The sequence below is a fragment of the Silene latifolia genome, chromosome 6 (genome assembly GCF_048544455.1).
Source record: "Silene latifolia isolate original U9 population chromosome 6, ASM4854445v1, whole genome shotgun sequence".
NCBI classification, from domain to species: Eukaryota; Viridiplantae; Streptophyta; class Magnoliopsida; order Caryophyllales; family Caryophyllaceae; genus Silene; species Silene latifolia.
The window spans coordinates 108,663,117-108,682,890 of record NC_133531.1 but is presented as its reverse complement, the minus strand read 5'-3'; the positions used below and the strand labels follow the sequence as shown (position 1 = coordinate 108,682,890).

At 36.5% G+C, this 19,774-nt stretch overlaps 1 protein-coding gene and 1 non-coding gene across 2 annotated transcripts; one reads left to right on the top strand and one right to left on the bottom strand.

Annotated features, from left to right (window-relative positions):
• Positions 1–5,054: 5,054 nt before the first annotated feature.
• LOC141587090 (uncharacterized) lies at positions 5,055–7,302 on the top strand. Its single transcript, XM_074408511.1, has 2 exons — positions 5,055–6,038; positions 6,656–7,302. The coding sequence occupies exons 1-2, from the start codon at positions 5,162–5,164 to the stop codon at positions 7,030–7,032; spliced, it is 1,254 nt and encodes a 417-aa protein (XP_074264612.1). The 5' UTR covers positions 5,055–5,161; the 3' UTR covers positions 7,033–7,302.
• A 100-nt stretch (positions 7,303–7,402) lies between these two features.
• TRNAN-GUU (transfer RNA asparagine (anticodon GUU)) lies at positions 7,403–7,476 on the bottom strand. Its single transcript has one exon. It is a non-coding gene; the product is annotated as a tRNA-Asn (tRNA).
• Positions 7,477–19,774: the final 12,298 nt, after the last annotated feature.

The window sequence follows — 19,774 nt, the reverse complement described above, 5'->3', positions numbered from 1 at the left end:
TGTTTTAAGTTTAGTGACGATGTAGTGGTCGAAGTGGTCAGTCAAGTGATTTAATGCACGATGACGGTACCAAACAATCTGTAAGGCTTGTATTTACGATCGGTAGGTCGCAAATACGCGTCGGATTGTGACTTAAGAAGTCGAGTCGAGAATTTTAAGGGAGAAAAGAGGGGGCGGACACTCGCGTAACTCTCAAATAGGAAGCATTTGAGGGGTATTTATAGGAGAATGAGTGGTTGTGTGAGTTTTGAGCGACGTGGCCACTTGGGCTGCTCAAAGAGGCGCGAGCCACGTCGCGGGTCTTCGAGGTGTGTTGTCGCTTTCACACAAACGCGATCATGATTTGTTCTATCCTAGGTTTTGTAGTCATATGTTTGGTACTTGACTAAACATAAATCCGGAAAAACTTAAGGTAGAAGGTTTGAAATGTTTTGTTTTTGGTGGTTGACTCGGTTTGACTCGTTGTTGGAGTCGGGATTTGAATTTTTGAGCCGGTTTTTGGTCCGGTGTCGGTTTTGACTCTAATTAGTGTCATTGCGACCCCGTCGTCGTGCATTAAACACTCCAGGTATTTTTGAAATGTTTTGAAATGTTTTATTTTTGAAATCGTTTTAAATTTTCCGACGTAAAGTTGTACACAAACTGTCGATCAAACGCCGCGATTTCAAAACATGTTGTAGTCCGATAATCATCGGGTGTTTGTTGGATTCTCAGCAGATACTGGGTATCTACACACGAACACTACTATTAACATAAAAGATTTATTCCTTTAAAGTTTAATAGTTTCCTTATCGCCTTTTTATATGTCTCTTAATTTCCATACCCTACCTTGTCAACATACACCCATATACAACTCGTTTTCGTTCAATATTCCTTTACTCATAATACTTACATCACTACTTAACCAAATCCAATTTAATCTCTAGCGCATCATTCAAGGTTTCAACCAATAGCATTCTTATTCATCATATGACTCACCACTCACGACATCGTACATGCACCTCTCTACTCAGCTCAAATCCACATGCATCAATTGAACAACTTACCATAAACCCATGTCTCCCGCTCCTAACTCTCAAGATACCATGTTCACTCATCACACATTATTAACACTTTGCTCTTTATCCTAATAAGCTCGTCAACCCACCCCTATCTCACATCCCCTCATTCACAAGTCTATACGTCTCTACTCATCAAAACCATACAACTCACAAGGTAAACTAAGCATTGACCCATATAAGCAAAATAACACATCATTAACAAAGATTGCAACACCATGAAACAATGAACCATGTTTTAAAAAATATGCAAAATTTAATCATATACCCTATGGTATAAAAAAAAATTGGGCAAAATTTTAAGGTAGGGTTATCAAGTTAAGGCAATACATTGTATTATTAACAAAATTGAAGTCTTATTACTCAATTAAATCAAGAAAAAATCAAAACAAAATTTTCAAATTTTAAGACCATACCTAACATCATTAAACAACATTTCAATCTTTACGACATAACTAGATATATAAGAACTAGGGTACAAAAATGTAAGACTCCTAGGTTAATGCCAACACAATGCAACATCAACAAGGACAAAGTGCCAAGAAACAATTAAGTCATGTTTGAGTGCAAAAATCAAAATCATTCATTTGAGATTAATTTCAAAAGATTTTGGACAACATTTTAAAAAAAATAAAATTTCGATTCAAAATGATACATGTCGTTACTAACAAAGATAGTGCATAATTAGTCAATTAAACTAAGTTTTAAGAACTAGAATAAATCGAAACTCAAACATAAGCATCCAAGCTTCAAAGTTTTGTGACAAAATTTTCAAACTAAAATTTCAAATGTATGATAAGAGTTAGCAATAACAATCAAGCTTTAGTCTTTGTTAAACAATTAGCCATGCAACATACACAAAATCAAATCATTAACTCAAAACACATATTTTCAAGTTCATAAAAAAATTTGAGCAGAATTTAATATAAAGATTTTATACTTGACATCGTAAATGTTATAAAAACGAGATTAACATTATGAATCAAACCAAACACACCATTAATTGACAAAATTTGAAAGAATTAGTGTAGATTTAAATAACATCCAAATCGGAAAAGAAATAAGAGGGAGAAAACGAGCATCTCCAATGGTAAGTTAGTTGATACTATAGTTTACCTTTGCCACATCAATTTTTTAAGCTACAACAAGTTCAAGCTACAATTTGCTCCAATAGTTAAGCTAAATTACTAGTAGCTTAATTGGGCTCACTTAACACACCCACTATTTTTCTATTGGTTACATTCTTCTTGTAAGACCATTTGAGCTACTAGCTCCATGGAGCTACTAGCTCAATTTAAGCTAGTTGATGTGGAGTGCTCCAATGGTTAACCAAGTAACTTAAAATCTTTTTTATTTGCAAGCAAGTCCTTTTAGGTAACCATTGGAGATGCTCTTACATGGTGAGATTAGCCAATATAAGAGGATAAAATGAAAGAGAAAACTTGAATCCGAACAACAAACATCAACAAGGGAATTTTAGAAATAATTTTAAACGGCGAAAGAATAAAGAGATAAAATAAATAAGGTAATAACACAATTTTTGCGAAATTTACAGCCCAGAAATTGGCACTCGGTCGACTGACTCTCTTCCAGAAATTTATGTAATTGAATACAATAATTTCTTGTTGAACAAATAACCAAAGGATTGTATACATTGATGCCAAAACTTTGGGAGATTTGCAGATTTGCTCCCAACAATTGAAGAAGTCATTGATTTGTTTCCCCTAACAAAAGAATAAATTTAACCCATGCAATTATACCCAACATTGGGAGCATGTATTTTTTTTCTCAATTGCACTTTCGTGAGTTTTGTGACAATGCAACATATTTTGGAAAAATTTGTGTTTTCACTGATGGTTGTACCGTATTCAATTTCGGCGTTTTAGTGGTTACTTATAGGTGATGAAGGACCTTTTCTAAAGAAGTCATGAAGATCCTATAACAATAATGAAGATAAGATTATTAGGCCCTGTTTTTTTGGACTTAAAGTCACTTAATATAAGTTCGGTTCAGATCCTATAAGTTCAGTTCAGTTTAGTTCAGATCCTATAAGTTCAGTTCAGATTCTATAAGTTCGATTCGATTCGAGATCCTATAAGTTCGATTCGATTCGAGATCTTATAAGTTGAGTTCGAGATCCTATAAGTTGATTGATTGATTCGATTCGAGATCCTATAAGTTGATTCGAGATCCTATACCTCACTTAATTTAAGTTCACTTCGAATCCTATAAGTTCGATTCGATTGATTCGAGATCCTATAAGTTGATTCGAGATCCTATAAGTTCGATTCGATTCGATCCTATAAGTTCGATTCGATTCAGATCCAATAAGTTCGATTCGAGATCCTATAAGTTGATTCGATTCGATTCGAGATCCTATAAGTTCGATTCGATTCGAGATCGAGATAAGTTTCAATCCAAAAGAACAGGGTCTTAGTCTATACTCCGTATTAGGTTAAGATAAATAAATTAGGTTATAAAAATTAGTTTTAGTTGGAATTTTATTTGAAATCGAGAGATAAAATTACATATATATCCTTTATATTTTGGGGCAAAATCCTAAATTCAATCTTTTATATTTTATTTTTTTCATTTTTTAATTATTGTTATCGAAATTTAGTAACACCGGATGTTGTCCTAATACGGCCCAAAAAAACCAGAAAAAAAAAACAGGTACATAGATTGACACGCGAATTGATGGCAATCTTAAATACAAGTGAAGAAAGTCAACTTGATACGACTCCGTAGACAGTAGTAAACTAGTAGTGGTTGATTTGACACACTTTGAACTGTTTACACGGCTTATTATCACTTTCACTTAATTTCCTTCCTTTTTCTTCTGATACTATTTGTAGTTTATGTACCTTCTCCGTACACTCTCATTTTACCCTATAACGCGTTCAAACCGTTCTTTCCTTTCTTATAAAAGAGTAAATTATAAATTACTCCCTTTTAAGTTCCACTTTTCTAAACTTACTCCCTTATATGTTTTTTTTTTAAAATTACTCCCTTAAGTTGACCTCAGGCCAAAAGTTACTACCAAAGCTAGTTCTCAGGTGAAAAAATAAGAAAATGGACGAAATTGCCCTTCAAAAAAAATCACTTTCTTCCTATCTTCTTCCTCATCTCTTAGATCCACCTTTCTGCCACCGGCCACCGCACAACCTCCACCACCGCACCACCGTTGCCCCAACGACCTCCTTCCCACACTACCTGATGTACGACAATGCCACACCACACGCGCCACCATTCTCATCTGAATTTGCCGACGACAAGCAACACCACGCTCCCTTCCCCACTTAAGACACCGACAACTATTTCAACTGGCCCCACCGTACGTCGGCGTAAATCCAAAAAGCTAGATGAACAAAAAACGACGCAAAAATTCAAAAAGATAATATCTCCGGCTACTTTATCGGCAAAATTAGAGCCCAAAACTGGTTTCGTCGACATTTTTCGTGGTTGAGTCGCCGACAACGTCGCCTATCGGAGGTTGTCGTTATCGGCAAAAAACGCAATGGGGCGAGATGGAAGATAAGGGCGGTTGTCGGGGTTCTCGTGAGGAAGGAGCACGACGGATGGTGGGGTGTTGGAGAGTAAGGAGGGGATGGCGGCTGGTGGGGTAGTTGGGGTCTTGGGGGATAAAGGAGGACGATGATGACTGTAACATAGGCTGACAAAGGGGTATTTTTGTCATCAATTTAGAGAAATGGAGGGAAAATTCAAAAAGAGACGGAAATACTCACCGGACTTGGAAAATGGTAGCAATTTTTGGCCTGAAGTCAACTTAAGGGAGTAATTTAAAAAAAAAAACATATAAGGGAGTAAGTTTAGAAAAGTGAAACTTAAAAGGGAGTAATTTATAATTTACTCCTTATAAAAAACGAGACAATAACGAGTATGTTATATGTATGTTACATTTTGTAATGTGAACTCATTGACCCAATATTCAACCATTTTATCTCCCTTTCATATATGAAACCCCTCCAAATTTAATACTACACCCACTTGTTCTTTGACTCTTTTTTTTATTTATCCAACATCGCCTTTAAGTAGTTCTTCCTCTTTTCTGATTTTATTTTATTTTGTTAAAAGTGTGTGAAATGGTGAACACCTCAAAGAAAAACCCTCCTCATTTTGGTTGTTTCTCTAATATCTTTGAAAAATTCATTTGTAAAAGTAATCTTCCCACACATCCGTGTCTATCCGACGAAATCCCTGAAAAAATTATCCAAACAAAAAGCGATGCTGCTAATAACAAAATTGACACGGAGGTTGTTGTTAGGTCTCAGGTTCAAACCCAGGCGAGTCCCGGGATAGTTGCAAGACTAATGGGACTAGAGACAATGCCCGATTGTGAAAATACAAGGAAATCAACGTCGAGTCATGAAACGCTTTTTAGGAGCAAGTCTCTTAGTTCGTTGCATTTCTTACCAGATTTCGACCCAGCTAGAGCTGCGTTTCATCGTCGTGCTAGAACTTCCTCTGCTTCTTTTCACGAACAAGGGCCTACTCTTTTGGTAAAAATAGACGAAATTTCAGAGATTGCTGATGGTGTGAAAAAGACCGAGTTATTCAAGTCAGGTCGTGATGAATTCAAACAAAAGAAGCCGGAAAAGAGAGAAAATGTCGTGAATTTGAAAGGAAATGAGTGTAGGAAAAGTCGGAAAAATATTGTCGGTAAGAATAAGCCTAATAATCAAGAACGCTATCAAAAAAGTAACAAGTTTATTAGCAATAGGTTAAAGGCTAGTACTAATGTTGTTAGTAATGAAAGGAATTATTCAAGGGGAAAATGTGGAATTCAGAGAAATAAATCATTAAATAAGGATCAGAATATGAAAGTTGTGTCAAATATTTCAAGGAAAAAGAAGGTTGATCATAAAAAGGGCATGGATGTAGATGTTCAGAGTGACGTATCGACACGAAGTCCGGTTTCTGTCCTTGATCATCACCTTGAATTCGATTCCCCTTCAACAGGTGTGTGTGTCTGTGTATTGTCTTTACTTCACCATATTCATTTCCTTTTTTTTTTTTTCTTGATGCATTTCCATATTTTCTCATTTACCATATCTATGGTTCATTGAACTTGTTTCCTTGGTACTGAAAATGTCCTAATAGTCTGTGCAATATGTGTAGATTTTGGATAAGTTTACTATTGTGTTCTTTTCTGAAAAATAAAAATGTATTGGTTGTAGCCTTATCGATTGCAACGTCTTAAATCTTAACTATTCTTGTATAATACGAATAAAAAGGATTTGATTGTAGCCTTATCGATTGTACTTATTTAGTGTAAAGGCAGCCTCAGACAACTCTGGTCCTGATTATCATTACTAAATGACTTATACACCTTTTTATTAGCTAGGTTTGCAACGTAGAGTGTCTCATGACAATGAACCCATAATGATGTTTGGTCGATTATTGTGTCAAACACTTCTATTAACTCTGATCCAAGAAAAAACAAATGGTTGAGATATAGTAGTAAAAATGTGTGCGGGCTTTAGCAATTACGATGGTTTTTTTGTGGTGATCATCCCAATTTTGTACTAGTGGTTATTACGCATTAGACTTATGTTGATTGTTTATTCTTGTAACAGATGATGCTAATGTTATACTGATTTCATCACCTTCAAGGAGAAAATCAGCGCGGAAAATCAAACTTCTCGATGAGCCAACACCACAGTACATGAACCTGAAATCAAACAAAAATGATGATAATTCCCCAGACAAGAGAGCAAGAGAACAGAAATCAGTCAAGAATGATGCAGAGTTAGCTGAGTATTTCATGGGCTTATCTGGCCAAGTTTGCGAACTGGCTGACGCCCAGTTATCCAAAGACATGACGAGTGATATCAGAAGATATGAGTTGTTCAAGGCCCAGTTGTTGGACGATTTATGCTTGGATCTTGGGCAAGAAATCGTTGGGTATTTGTTAAACGAGCTAACGGATGAACTAACTAGTTTTAAGTTTTAGGAGTAATGTAGTAAGTAATTACAATTAGGCATCACGAACAACTGAATTGTAAGGTTTCGTCTCTCTAATTAGCGACTCTACAGAATAATTTAGCAGTCAGAAGTTCCTTTGAACATCAATTTACATGTTATAGGAATTGTCAGGAGGTAAATGTGACTGTGTCTGTGTGACTGCTCAGGTGAATCGGAACTCGGAAGTTAATTGACATCAATAATTTATAGAACCGAGCAAAAGTTACATGTAACAAAAGCTAAGAGATGACATATTACAGGAATAATACTCTGCAGTTTGCATTGTTCATGACAAGAGGAGATTCTTAGACACCTGAAGAAACAAAACAAGTATTTAGATGGGGGACAAAAACTTAAGTCGCTAGAAGGAGGGCTTGAACCTCCGACCTTGTGGTTAACAGCCACACGCTCTAACCAACTGAGCTATTCCAGCTGTTGATTTAATTTCTATCCTTGTTTTTAATAACGTTGGATATATTACAACTTCTTTCCAACATCACTTCATTCTTCTTGTCGTCATCTCTAGCACTCGGATTGTAAGAAGTATCATACATTCATGCATACATACTTCGTAATTTAATTCATCTTCTATTCGTTCATACTCCCTTTGTCTCGTTAATTGTTTACATATTCCATTTTAGGATATTTTATTCCAACAATTCTCCCTTGTGACGGTCACAATTTGCGACGGGCAAATGTGACCACTTTTTGATAAAATATAACCACTCAAATATTGTTCATAAAATGTTACTTTTAAAAAAATGGTTACATTTTCTCATAAACTGGTCACATTTGGCTCGTCGCAAATGTGAATAGTGTTTGTGACGGAATAGTACCCGTCACAAATGAGAATTGGTGATTTTTTTGTTTACCTTTTTATCTTTGAATTGTTTTGTAATTTGATCATCCACAAGTTTTTTTATCCACTTATACAGATCACCTTCATTTTTCTTGATCCTTGTGTCAAAACCAAATATAAACAAATCATCGGGGGCGAAGGGAATATTTGTCAAGTTTAATTTAAGTTTCTTAAACCTATGACTACATAAGACGGGGGAAATGGTCAAATTAAGATTAATTTTAGATAGATCACAAAATAATAATAAAAAAATGACTAACGTCAAACAAATACTCCCTCCGTACCATACCAAAGGTAACGTAGGGAAAAGTGGAGTATTTAAGAAAATGTGGAAAAAGTAAGGGTAAAGAGGGAAAAAATAGGTGGGGTATGTAATTGTGGGTTAGTAGGTGGGGTATGTAATGACATTTTGTGTAAATATCAAATGGTTATAAGGATAACTTGGTAATGTTGTGGGCCAAATAAGGAATGTTACCTTTGGTGTGGTATGTCCGTTTATAGTAAGTGTTACCTTTGATCTGGTACGGAGGAAGTATGGTACTGCGTTATTGTACCATAAGTGACCGAGTAAAAAATTGAACTTTAAGGGGTGAAAATTTTCTGCGGAGATGAACAAATAAGTAATGGTTTAAGAGAAACTCGGACAAAGTTGGAGAAATTTAACTAAAAATTTTACAATTTTCATCTGTGAGCACCTTTACTAACCAGTGACGTTTCTAGGACTTCGCATATGGGGCTTCAAGTTTACGAACAAAATTTTCTCAACGATACAATAATCATATATACCGATAATTCTAACGAGTTTATACAAATATCTATCTGGCAAAAATTGTAAGATTAAAGTTCTCATAAAAACTAATGTCGTAACAATAAAATATCGGGATATTTAAACAAAATGGTTATGTGAGAGGGTTTTAATCAATAAAACGGTCTCATTATGTAAAAATATAATTTACTCTTATTTATTATCAGTACATAAATAACTTTTTTAATAAAAATGGACCATCTCAATTTTCAATTTTTACTTTTTTAAACTTTAACTACTAATGTGTGAATATTTCCCTTAAAAACGAGAAGCCCTAACCCTAGATATTTACTAATTTAATTCACTATGTTAATGAGGCTTTTTTTAAAAACAAAAAAAAATCACCATGTTAATAAGGCTCTTTTTAAAACCAAAAAAAATTGGCCACTACGGTTTCAAACCCACGACCACCAATACATATTCTAACCACCAGTCCACCACCCCACCTTCAAGTCTATACTTTTACTTGTTTTTTAAAATACTTGTTCCTGAAAATCAGTGGGGGTTTAGTTAAACCCTCACTAAAAACGCCCCTGTTACTAGCCGTTCAGCCAGTGACGTTTATAGGATTGTAATAAAGAGGGGTCGAGTTTTGAATAATTGTTTCCACGGTGAAAAAAGATAAAAAATGATTAAAATTTCGCTCTCAACAAAAATAATTTTATATGTTTACTAAAATAAATAAATTAAAAGTGACAAATTATCAACATTGCTCTTAAATTTAAATACACTTTTCTTCTAATTTTATAAAAAAAAAGATGATGATTTTAGAATAACTTAAGATGGGAGGAGATAATAAAACTAAAATAAACTGAGTATTTTTTATGGTTGAATATAAAAAAAACAACTCAAATTTTCGTAAAAGACTGTAAATGGAAACAAAGTAGAAAATCTAAAAGCTAAATGATTAATATGTGAAAAGAAAACATATGAAGAGAAAAATGGGAAAAAAGTTACACCAAGAATTGAACCCATAACCATAAGGTTGAAATAACACCTTCTTACTAGGGCGGGGCATCGGTCCAAAATCGAACTGGACCGGATCAGAACCGGTTTGGACCTCAACTGGAATCGAAAAAATTCATGGACCGGGACCGGATCGGAGTACAAAAATTCCGGTTCGGGACCGGATCGGTTGGACCCGAATTACTCACTTTTTCAAAATCCAGTCCATTGAACCGGAATAAAAATACTATTTTAAGAAAAAAAATGCAAATAACAATAATTTCGGGCATTCTGGCCCAGACCGGAAAATACCAGTCTCGAACCGGACTAGACCGAAGGCCGGACCAAAAATTTTAATTCCGATTTTGGTCCACTAAATTCCGACCAAACCGGTCCATTTTTCCAGTCCGTACCGGATTATACCCACCCCTACTTCTTACTACTACACTAACTTGCCTTTAATGCTAATATCTTCTTGTAAATTTTACGTATATTTTTCAATGGGAGTGAACCCTATGAACCTCCACTGGAAATGCAATGCCTCCACTTTACCACTTTCACATTAAATATCATCATTTAAGACGGCAATATCCGTCACAATTCATATACACAAAATCTCATTTAAGACGGCAATATCCGTCACAAGCTTGTGACGGATACCATTTCCTCTCATAAAATACCCATGAGAGGTGAGTGGGGAAGCACATAAGGGGTGTCCCACCTTGTCCCATCTCCCTTTTTATGAGAGGTCTTCAACTTATGACGGGATTAGTACGTCACAAGCAAGACGCTTTGTGGAAAATAATACAAGGAACATTCTACATATAATTTTATTAGCGTTGATGCTCGCTTTCACCCGGACTACTTAAATTTACCATTTAAATTTTATTTTATGAAATACAATTACATTAACTTGTCTAATTCATAAATTTATCACTTATAACACTACTTTTTTTTTTTTACATTTCTTAAAATTTTAATTGATACAAAATTTATCAGTCAAATTATGAAATATATTCACTAGTCACTACTTTCCTCACTATACAAACACAGTAGGTCTCATGAAAGATCGTCTCCCACTAACTTAGTGGGAGACATAATAGGGAAAAAAGAAATTCAATGGATCCCTCACCCCATCATGTGAGAGGTCTCTCAATAACGCTATTGAGAGACCGTCTCTCCGAAATTTTTGTGATATAAATAATCTATGTTTGAATATTGTTAACAACATATATTTGTCCCTTTGACTTCCTTCGCACAATAAAAAAATTGATTTAGAACTAATTAGATGGTAATTTTATATCTAAAGTTTTCTAATTAAGGTGGTCAAAAATCTTCCTCTCTTCTCTCTCAGAAATTCTAGCCTCCATTAATCAAATTTGGGGCTTCCATCGACTATTGACCAATGGTAAGTCCCTAAATAGCTTTATTTATTAATTCTTAGTATGAAACTTTATGAATTAATCAATAAAAGTCTCCCTTTTGGTGAGATCTGTTTGTCAGTCTGTAACAACCCGGATTATAAAACAAGAGAAAAACTTATACAAAGAGAATATCAGAGTACGATACTGATAAAAGGGTCAAGGTGGCGGAAACACCTGACCAATCCGGTTCGCTACTAAATCCAAAACCAACTAATACATTATTCAAAGGTTCTCAAACACGAAAACAAACTCCTAATTAATTATTCGGCTCGCCCCTCGATGCATCCCAAAAGACATCATCCAAACAGCGACGAGCATTCAACCTGAGAATGGGGGTTAACAATCAGTCGGGAGTAACTAGATGCTCTCCCAGTCATGTTTACAACAATTGAATATAACTAACAATTATTAACAATTGAAATGCAAAACTAGTAAACATGTGAGACCATCTATACTCATGAAAACTTGACAACAACTCACTACCAAAACAATGGCATAAAAAGATAAGTATTCGAAATGTTTACTCCAAATCAGATAACATGTGACGACGCATAACACAAACCACATTATGACATCATGCACATCATAGAACCACTGTGACCACGTAACATGTGACCAACCAACAACCTACTAGAGCGTATAACAACTGCCTCTAGTCACAAGCACGGTGTATAAAATGAACGCCGTTAGAGCGTATAACAACTGCCTCTAACTGTCAGAGCGTATAATACCTTGTTTGCCTCGAATCGACGGAGCGTATAACAATCGCCTCCATCGGTGTGGACCGTATAACAATCGTATCCAAGGTACTATGTATAGCGTATAATCACCGCCTATATGCCTAAGACCTGGCGGACTCTCGGTGCAATAATCGTACACCGAACGACACTCGGGGAATAGAGCGTATAACAACTGCCTCCATTACCCCCCGACCATAGACCATACACCAGACCCTGAAGGGTTGCATTAGTTCATTCCGTTCGGTATATAACTGATACCTCACGTCATCTATACAACCAGCCCACAAACAATGCACAGTATAACTGACCATATATACATGTGAATAAAATCACTATCAAGTCATAGAATAATATAGCTGACCATCCTACGATTGTATGAACAAGAGTAATAAACGATATATGCAAACATAGCGTTATATAATGAAATTGAACACCACATAACATGTGAAACAAGTATCAACCATTCAATGTTATAGTACTCTAGGTATAACTTTTAACATTAACCATTCAATGTTATAGTAACCCTAACCATAACATGGACTCTGGATGCGAGGTTACAGTAACCTCGACTATAACTTCAATATATATAACTTGAAGTTATACTTACCTCAACTATAACCTTGACACGAAACTCAAAGTTATACTAGTTCCAACTATAACCTTGAGCCATAAATCTCAGGGTATGTTAGTTCCAACTATAACCTTAACTCGTACTTCAATGTTATAGTAGCTTCAGCTATAACATTGATTCATATTTCCAAGGTTATGCCTCAAACAGTCATAACTAGAGTAACAACCCAAAGTTGTACTAACTTCAGCTATAACACATGAATCATCATCAAGGTTATGTTGGGGCTGGTGTCCTCTACAGTTAGTGCAATGACATATAAATCTCTAAAAGGATCAAAGGGTATACTTTTGTATTATTATCAGTTGGTCCACGTTTATCAATAAACGGTTGGCTTGCTAGATAAGTTTGACGTTATTGTCATACTGATGGCGGTGATCAACTGGTCCCTAAAAGTCACACCTATAGGACACGTTTGAGAGATGTGACGGTATGAAAATACAGTCATGTTGATGCCTAATATGACTAAGCGGTTAGTCGGAGTTATTGACTAATAATTAGTCAAACGTGATGTTGAGATAATTATTTAATACGGATTAAATAATACTGGCTGATGTGAATTAAGCGGTTAATTCATAAATTGAATATAAACGATTATATTTAATTAATGTATACTGAATTGATTAATTATACAATATTGTCATTATCGGACATGTATTAATATGTCGACTAATTCATGTTACTAGTCGATGTTTTAATAACCGATAACGGATGACGATTTATAATTAAAAAACCCGTCATATACATTTTATCGATACGAGTCGGACCACGAGTTAAATGAGGAGAAAGTGGAAAGCCCACTCACTTCCCCATCAAACCCACGGTTCACCGAATGAACAAAAGGAGAGGGTTTCTCTCCTTTTGACCGAATTCATTCATTTGAACAAAAATTAGGTTTTTGGAGCATTTTCTCTCTGAAAACCTAGATCTCACATCAAGAAAATTCACAAAAACTCTCTCAATATTGCAAGGCAATTAGAGAGTAATTTCTAGCACAAGGGGCATATTCTCAGACGGTCTTGGGTGCAACGATTAGGAGGAAATCTATTTTGATTTTCTGTTCTTAGGCCGAAATTCACAGGACCCAAGGTTGATTCTTATACCTTTATCGTTTCTCTCGTATTTTTCGTTTATGACAATTAATCACATGTTAAATTGCGTTATAGTCCTTAATTTTAAGGGTTTTATACGGATATTACCCTTCAAGTGGTATCAGAGCGAGGCCACGTAAATTTTTCATCGTGATTTTCATAAAACGATTTGAATCGATAATTTTTTTTCTTGAAAACTGTTCGGCCGTACTGTCATGCACACGGTCGATCGACCACTGAGTCCAGTCGATCGACCAAGGTACCTGGCACATTAGCTTCTGGAATTCGCGCTCTGGTCGATCGACCATGTAGGTCAGTCGATCGACCAAGGGTGTTGTACAGTAATGCATTCTGACGAATTCTGCAGTGCGCAACGATCTTAAAAGAGCTGCCATTTCTTCGTTACTTTGTCAAATCAGGCATTCTACACGGCGTTGGAAAGCTAAGAAGATAAGCATTCACCTCCAATTAGAATCACTCGATTATCAGCTCTAGAACTCGAGATATTGCCATCTGAAGCAGGTTGCAAAATCGTGAAGTGCTTCTTTGCTTGTTAAACTCGTACGCACCCATGCTTTTGCTATCTTTAGGCCTTGAAACGCGCACCAAGCTCATTCCTCGAGTCAATACCTTATGTCAAATCCTATGCTAAACACTCGGGAACGGATTCAGCTCATTTTCTGCTGGATTCTTCACATTTCTGCAATATTATACAAAAACACGAAAGTAGACGGAAATAGGGAAAATAGTAGCATAAACTACATAATTGAGCTCTGAAATGCATGTAAAATAGGGTGTAAAACATCATATAAATGACACGCATCAAACTTCCCCAAACCAAACCCTTGCTTGTCCCCAAGCAAGAACTAGACTCGATCCTAGGACCTAATGGAACGAGCTCAATCTCAGAGCGAAATGCAACTTGTAAAGCCTAAACCAATTTAATGCACAACTAACAATCAATTAGCAATATGAACCATACAAATGAGTTATGTAGTCGTTAAAAACTGTTGAACCGTCAACTATATAGACTTATCATTATGGACTCTCACGTGTCGCTCATATCACTCAATGAATACGGGTGAGTATATGTAAAAGATAGAAAGAATTCATTTTGTAGTGACACTCACCTAACTACGACCTATAAGAACATGCCTGCAATCTAATATGAAAATAATCTCTACAACCATACATATGCATTCCAACCAAACAAATGACCATGACACATGCCGAGGTAAATGTGGATATGTGAGGTAATGGGTAGGAAGAGGCAAAACATTTATAGGAATGTGGAGGTATAGGTGATCAAGCTAGTACCTAAACAAAACCATATGACAACATCCAATTTCTTGCTCAAGATTTTCAATAAAACCAGTGCTAATTATCAAGCACCAAACTCACAATCTCCAATAGATGTAACTCCCCAAATGATATAAATACAACATGGGAGTGTAAATCACCAACTCATAACAATTGTAGCATGTGATTTTCGAGTTCTCTTTCACTACTGCAGTCCACAGTCGATCGACCAATGTGGCCGGTCGATAGACTGAATTTTTTTTCGAATCTCTTTTTTTTTTCGTATTCTGTTTTTTTTTTCTTTTTTTTTTCCTTTTTTTTTCTTCTTCAATTCTTTTTCCTTCCTTCCCTTTTTCAACATTTCGCCAACATCTCAATAAAGAGTAAAATAACCAAACCGCAATAAACATATTCCCAAAAACTAAGACTACTAGCTTGACAAAGGCAGGCTAAATATAGGATGTAGTTAAGGGATAAAAGGCTAAATTTGGCTATGAGAGGTTTATGGGTAAAATGAATAAAGGGAAACCTCTACCACATGTGTCAATAAACCACGAACCCGAATGCACACAGGTATTAAGAAGATTAAGTTCATATTTATGCAAATAAATGTAACATGTCTCATAAGGAGTACTACTCACAATCCTAGATAAACTGGTCATGAATGACACCAGTTATAAGCTCTAAACCTCAGAAAATGATGTAGTTTGCCATAAATCTAAGTCAAGTCTAAAGTTCAGCGAATAATTTAACAAAAACTCGTAGATATGCATATATGATTCTACTAATAACATGTCAATTAAGCACGGCTTAGGCATAAACAGATGAAAATGCAATGTCATTGAAATACTACCGTCCCGACTCAACCTATATGCTAAAATAAACGTGCATTTTTTTTTGAATTTTTTTGAAATTTTTCAATTTTTTTGAATTTCGTATATATAAAGGAAATAAAATAAACAATGCAAACTGAAATGTAATAAACGTGAAACAGAAATGCAATAAAAACATGTGAATGCAATGCAAAACCCTTCCCCAAACCAAATCACACAATGTCCTCATTGTGCAAAATCATGTAATGAAATAAAAAGGAAACGGGAATTTGCGATAAAATTAACTAAATAAGACATGAAAAGGAACTCGGAAACTCACAAGACTTTAAGCGCAGCAGAAGGAAACCTCCCCAAACCAGCGTGGGCTAGGAGGTTTCAGTAGCCAGCAGTGCTACCATAAGTACCTGAAAAGACAGAATATACAGCGCATTATCCGAGAAAACAAAATTGAAGCGGAAATTACGTGCAAAGAATTTAAAATTGGAGAAAGAACAACTCAGCATCGGGCTTTGGTCGATCGACCAATATAGCTAGTCGATCGACCATGGGAATTGAAACAGTAACTTTTGTGCTGAATAAGGCAGTCGATCGACCACTATGGGCAGTCGATCGACTGTCATACCTGGCGTAACAGTGCTGTTCTTCGACATAACTCAATAAATTGAGTTAATGTGGTCTTTATACCTGCAATTGCACATAATAACGCGCCCAAAAATTGCACAGCCCAAAATTATAGTCTATAATATTTAAAAATCAAGCACACGACTAAGAGTTTTTATTTCTAATCAGCTATGAAGTTTTATTCAAAACAAAAACAAAACACATCCGGGTTGCCTCCCGGCTAGCGCTGGTTTCAGACAGGTCCCGCTCGACCTCTTTTCCTTCAGCCAATTACTCTAATTGAGCCCAATCAAAGCAGCTCAAAGCTCGCAGCAACCTGTCAAATAGCTGCGCATGTGCTACACAAAACTGTAAGTAGCACCATAAGATAGTAATAACATAGGAAATTAAAATGTAAAATCGTTTAAGTCTGACAAATTTCCTATGACAACTCCCTAAATTGTCCACAAAGCTATTCTGCCCTCCAGCTAAGGGCGAAATATAAAAGCTCAAGTTAACCACAGGTGGTGAATTAACGAACTCAGGTGCATTCGACTCAATAATAACGCGAGTAGAATTAAAATACTCTGACGGGTACGAAATGTGAGGTGGAGGATGTAACACCCCCATACTCCAAGTGCCTTACCAGGACCACTCAGGTATAAGGATGCCACCATCTCGGTTACCCGAGGCATGATAATCATAAGACAATGAAGAAACATACTTAATTAAATAAGTTTAAGTGATTACATTACAAAACCAACTGTAAGCAAAATACAACTGTTCTCAAACTATAAACCAACTGAAAGGAACTGTCCTAACAAACACAGCGGAAGACTAAAGACTCTGATATGTGATGACTCTGTAGGGTAATATCCGTATAAGACCCTTTAAATTAAGGACTATAACGTAAATTTAACATGCGATTATCGTCATAAAAAATAAATACAATAGAGAAACGATAAGGAACAAGAATTAACCTCGGGTCCTTTATAGTGCGGCGTAAAGAACAGAAATCAACAGAGATTTCCTCCTAATTGTTGCACCCAAGATTTGTCCGAGATATGCCCTTGTGCTAGAAGTTGTTCTCTGATTGCCTTGCAATATTGAGAGAACTTGTTGTGAGGTTTTCGAGATGTGAGATCTAGGTTTCAGAGAGAAAATGTCTCCAAAACCCTAGTTTTCTGTAAAATGAAATTGTCTAGGTCAAAAGGAGAGGGAGTCTCTCCTTTTGTTAACCTCGGCCAGCCGTGGGTTTGCATGGGGAAGTGGGCTTCCACTTCCTCTTAATTTTACCTCGTGGACCGGCTCATAAATTGCTAAATGTATATGACGCGGTTTGTTATAAATCGTCATCGGTTATCGGCTATTAAAACATCAACTAATAACACGGGTTAGTTGAAGTATTAATACATGTCCGACAAAGACGATATTGTATAATTAATTCAATATACATTAATTAAATATAAAACGCTTATATTTAATTTTACGAATTAACTGGTTAATTCGCCTTAGCCCATGATATCTAATCCGTATAAATATAATATCTCAACATCACATTTTGACTAATTACTAGTCAAATAACTCGGACTAACTGGTTAGTCAAATTTGGCATCTACATGACTGTATTTTCATACCGTCACGTCTCTCAAACGTATCCTATAGGTGTGACTTTTAGGGACCAGTTGATCACCGCCATCTGTATGACAATAACGTCAAACTTATCTAGCAAGCCAACCGTTATTGATAAACGTGGATCAACTGATAATAATACCAAAAGTATGCCCTTTGATCCTTTTAGAGGTTTATAAGTCCTTGCACTAACTGTTAAGGACACCAACCCCAACAAGCTCCCACTTGTCCGTACAAGTGTATGTGCAATGACGTTATCCGCACTAACTGGAGGACACAAGCTCCAACAAACTCCCACTTGTCCGTACAAGTGTATGTGCGATAACCGATTCTCATATTCATTTAAAATTTCTCCCACTCAATGTAAAACAATTTGCGGATCCGGATCCACAAAGGTCGTATTTTACAATCGATCTGTATCTAGAGTGGTTTCCCCGACTAGAGAGTAACTCAACCGATAAAACGAATCCGTATCCGAGCATGGCCATGCATTTCGATTCTGACTCCTCGAGTGGCCCCGAGAAATATCGAGTACCGATAAAGGCTGAATATTTCCTTCAACTCGACTCCTTCCGATCTAAGCACGCATGAAATGACCGGAAAAAATCTACTTGGCCCCCGTTACGGATGACCGTGAGAAAGAAACCAAAGTCACCCAAAATCGGCCTTAGTCTCAAGAGACAGTCGATAGTCAAAAGAATCGACTCTTAGGATCACCATGGAGGTCCTATCCACGACCGGGCACCGAATGTTATAAAACATTTAGGACTCCACGTCGATGTCACAATTGTGTCCTACGAAATATCCGTATAAATCGCCTCTGTGATTGGTCAGTCAACCGGTTGACTTATGGCTCGTTGAACCCACCATCAACCAACGTCACAAAATAATTGCCAGAGTTATCAGCTCATGTGGGCAATTAAGGACTGAAAAGATATAATGTTCGTTCAGTTCACTTTGTGGTGTTCAAAATTTGTCGTACAAATCCACATGACAAACAAAATATATATATATATATATATATAAAATATCAAAACGATGATGTCGTATAGAGTACAAGAGAGAATGAATCTGATCCATAAAAGAGTACTACAACTTAGGAACACGTTTAATTCCCATGGAATTGACATGCCCTTCATGCTTATCTTGTCGTAATGCTTTAGTGAGAGGATCTGCTATGTTATCATCTGTAGCAATCTTTTCTATCACTACTTCCTTTTGCTCCACGTAATCCCGGATTAGATGAGCTTTCCGTTGTATATGTCTAGACTTGTTGCTAGACTTTGGCTCCTTAGCTTGGAAGATGGCACCACTATTGTCGCAATAGATGGTGATCGGGTAATTCGAACTGGGCACTACAGAGAGCCCATGTAAGAATTGACGCATCCATATCGCTTCCTTTGTAGCTTCAGACGCGGCATAGTACTCGGACTCGATCGTAGAATCTTTGTAACAGTTTGTTTCGAACTCTTCCACCGATCATAGCGCCATTAAGAGTAAAAACGAATCCAGCATCGAGATTTCGAGTCATCTCGATCCGTTTGGAAGCTAGCATCTGCAGAATCGGTTGCGCATAGCCTTTGTTCGCCTCCATAAGTCAATGCCCAATCTTTAGTCCTCCGTAGGTACTTAAGAATGTTCTTGACAGCCAGCCAATGTGGTTCACCTGGATGCTGTTGGAATCGACTTGTCATACTCAATGCATATGCCACGTCCGGACGTGTGCATATCATGGCATACATGATTGATCCTATTGCCGAAGCATAAGGAGTCCGTGTCATGCGCTCTTTCTCTTCCGGTGTCTCTCCGGTGCCTCGAGACTTGCTCAAATGCACCCCGGAGCCATAGGAAGGAACCCCTTCTTGGAGTTAGTCA

What these genes read in the sequence shown, in the direction of transcription:
- LOC141587090 (XM_074408511.1), top strand. Translation starts at nt 5,162, where the DNA reads ATGGTGAACACCTCAAAGAAAAACCCTCCTCATTTTGGTTGTTTCTCT. An exon ending in ATTCGATTCCCCTTCAACAG is followed by an intron (nt 6,039 to 6,655) that starts GTGTGTGTGTCT and finishes TTCTTGTAACAG; the next exon opens with ATGATGCTAATGTTATACTG.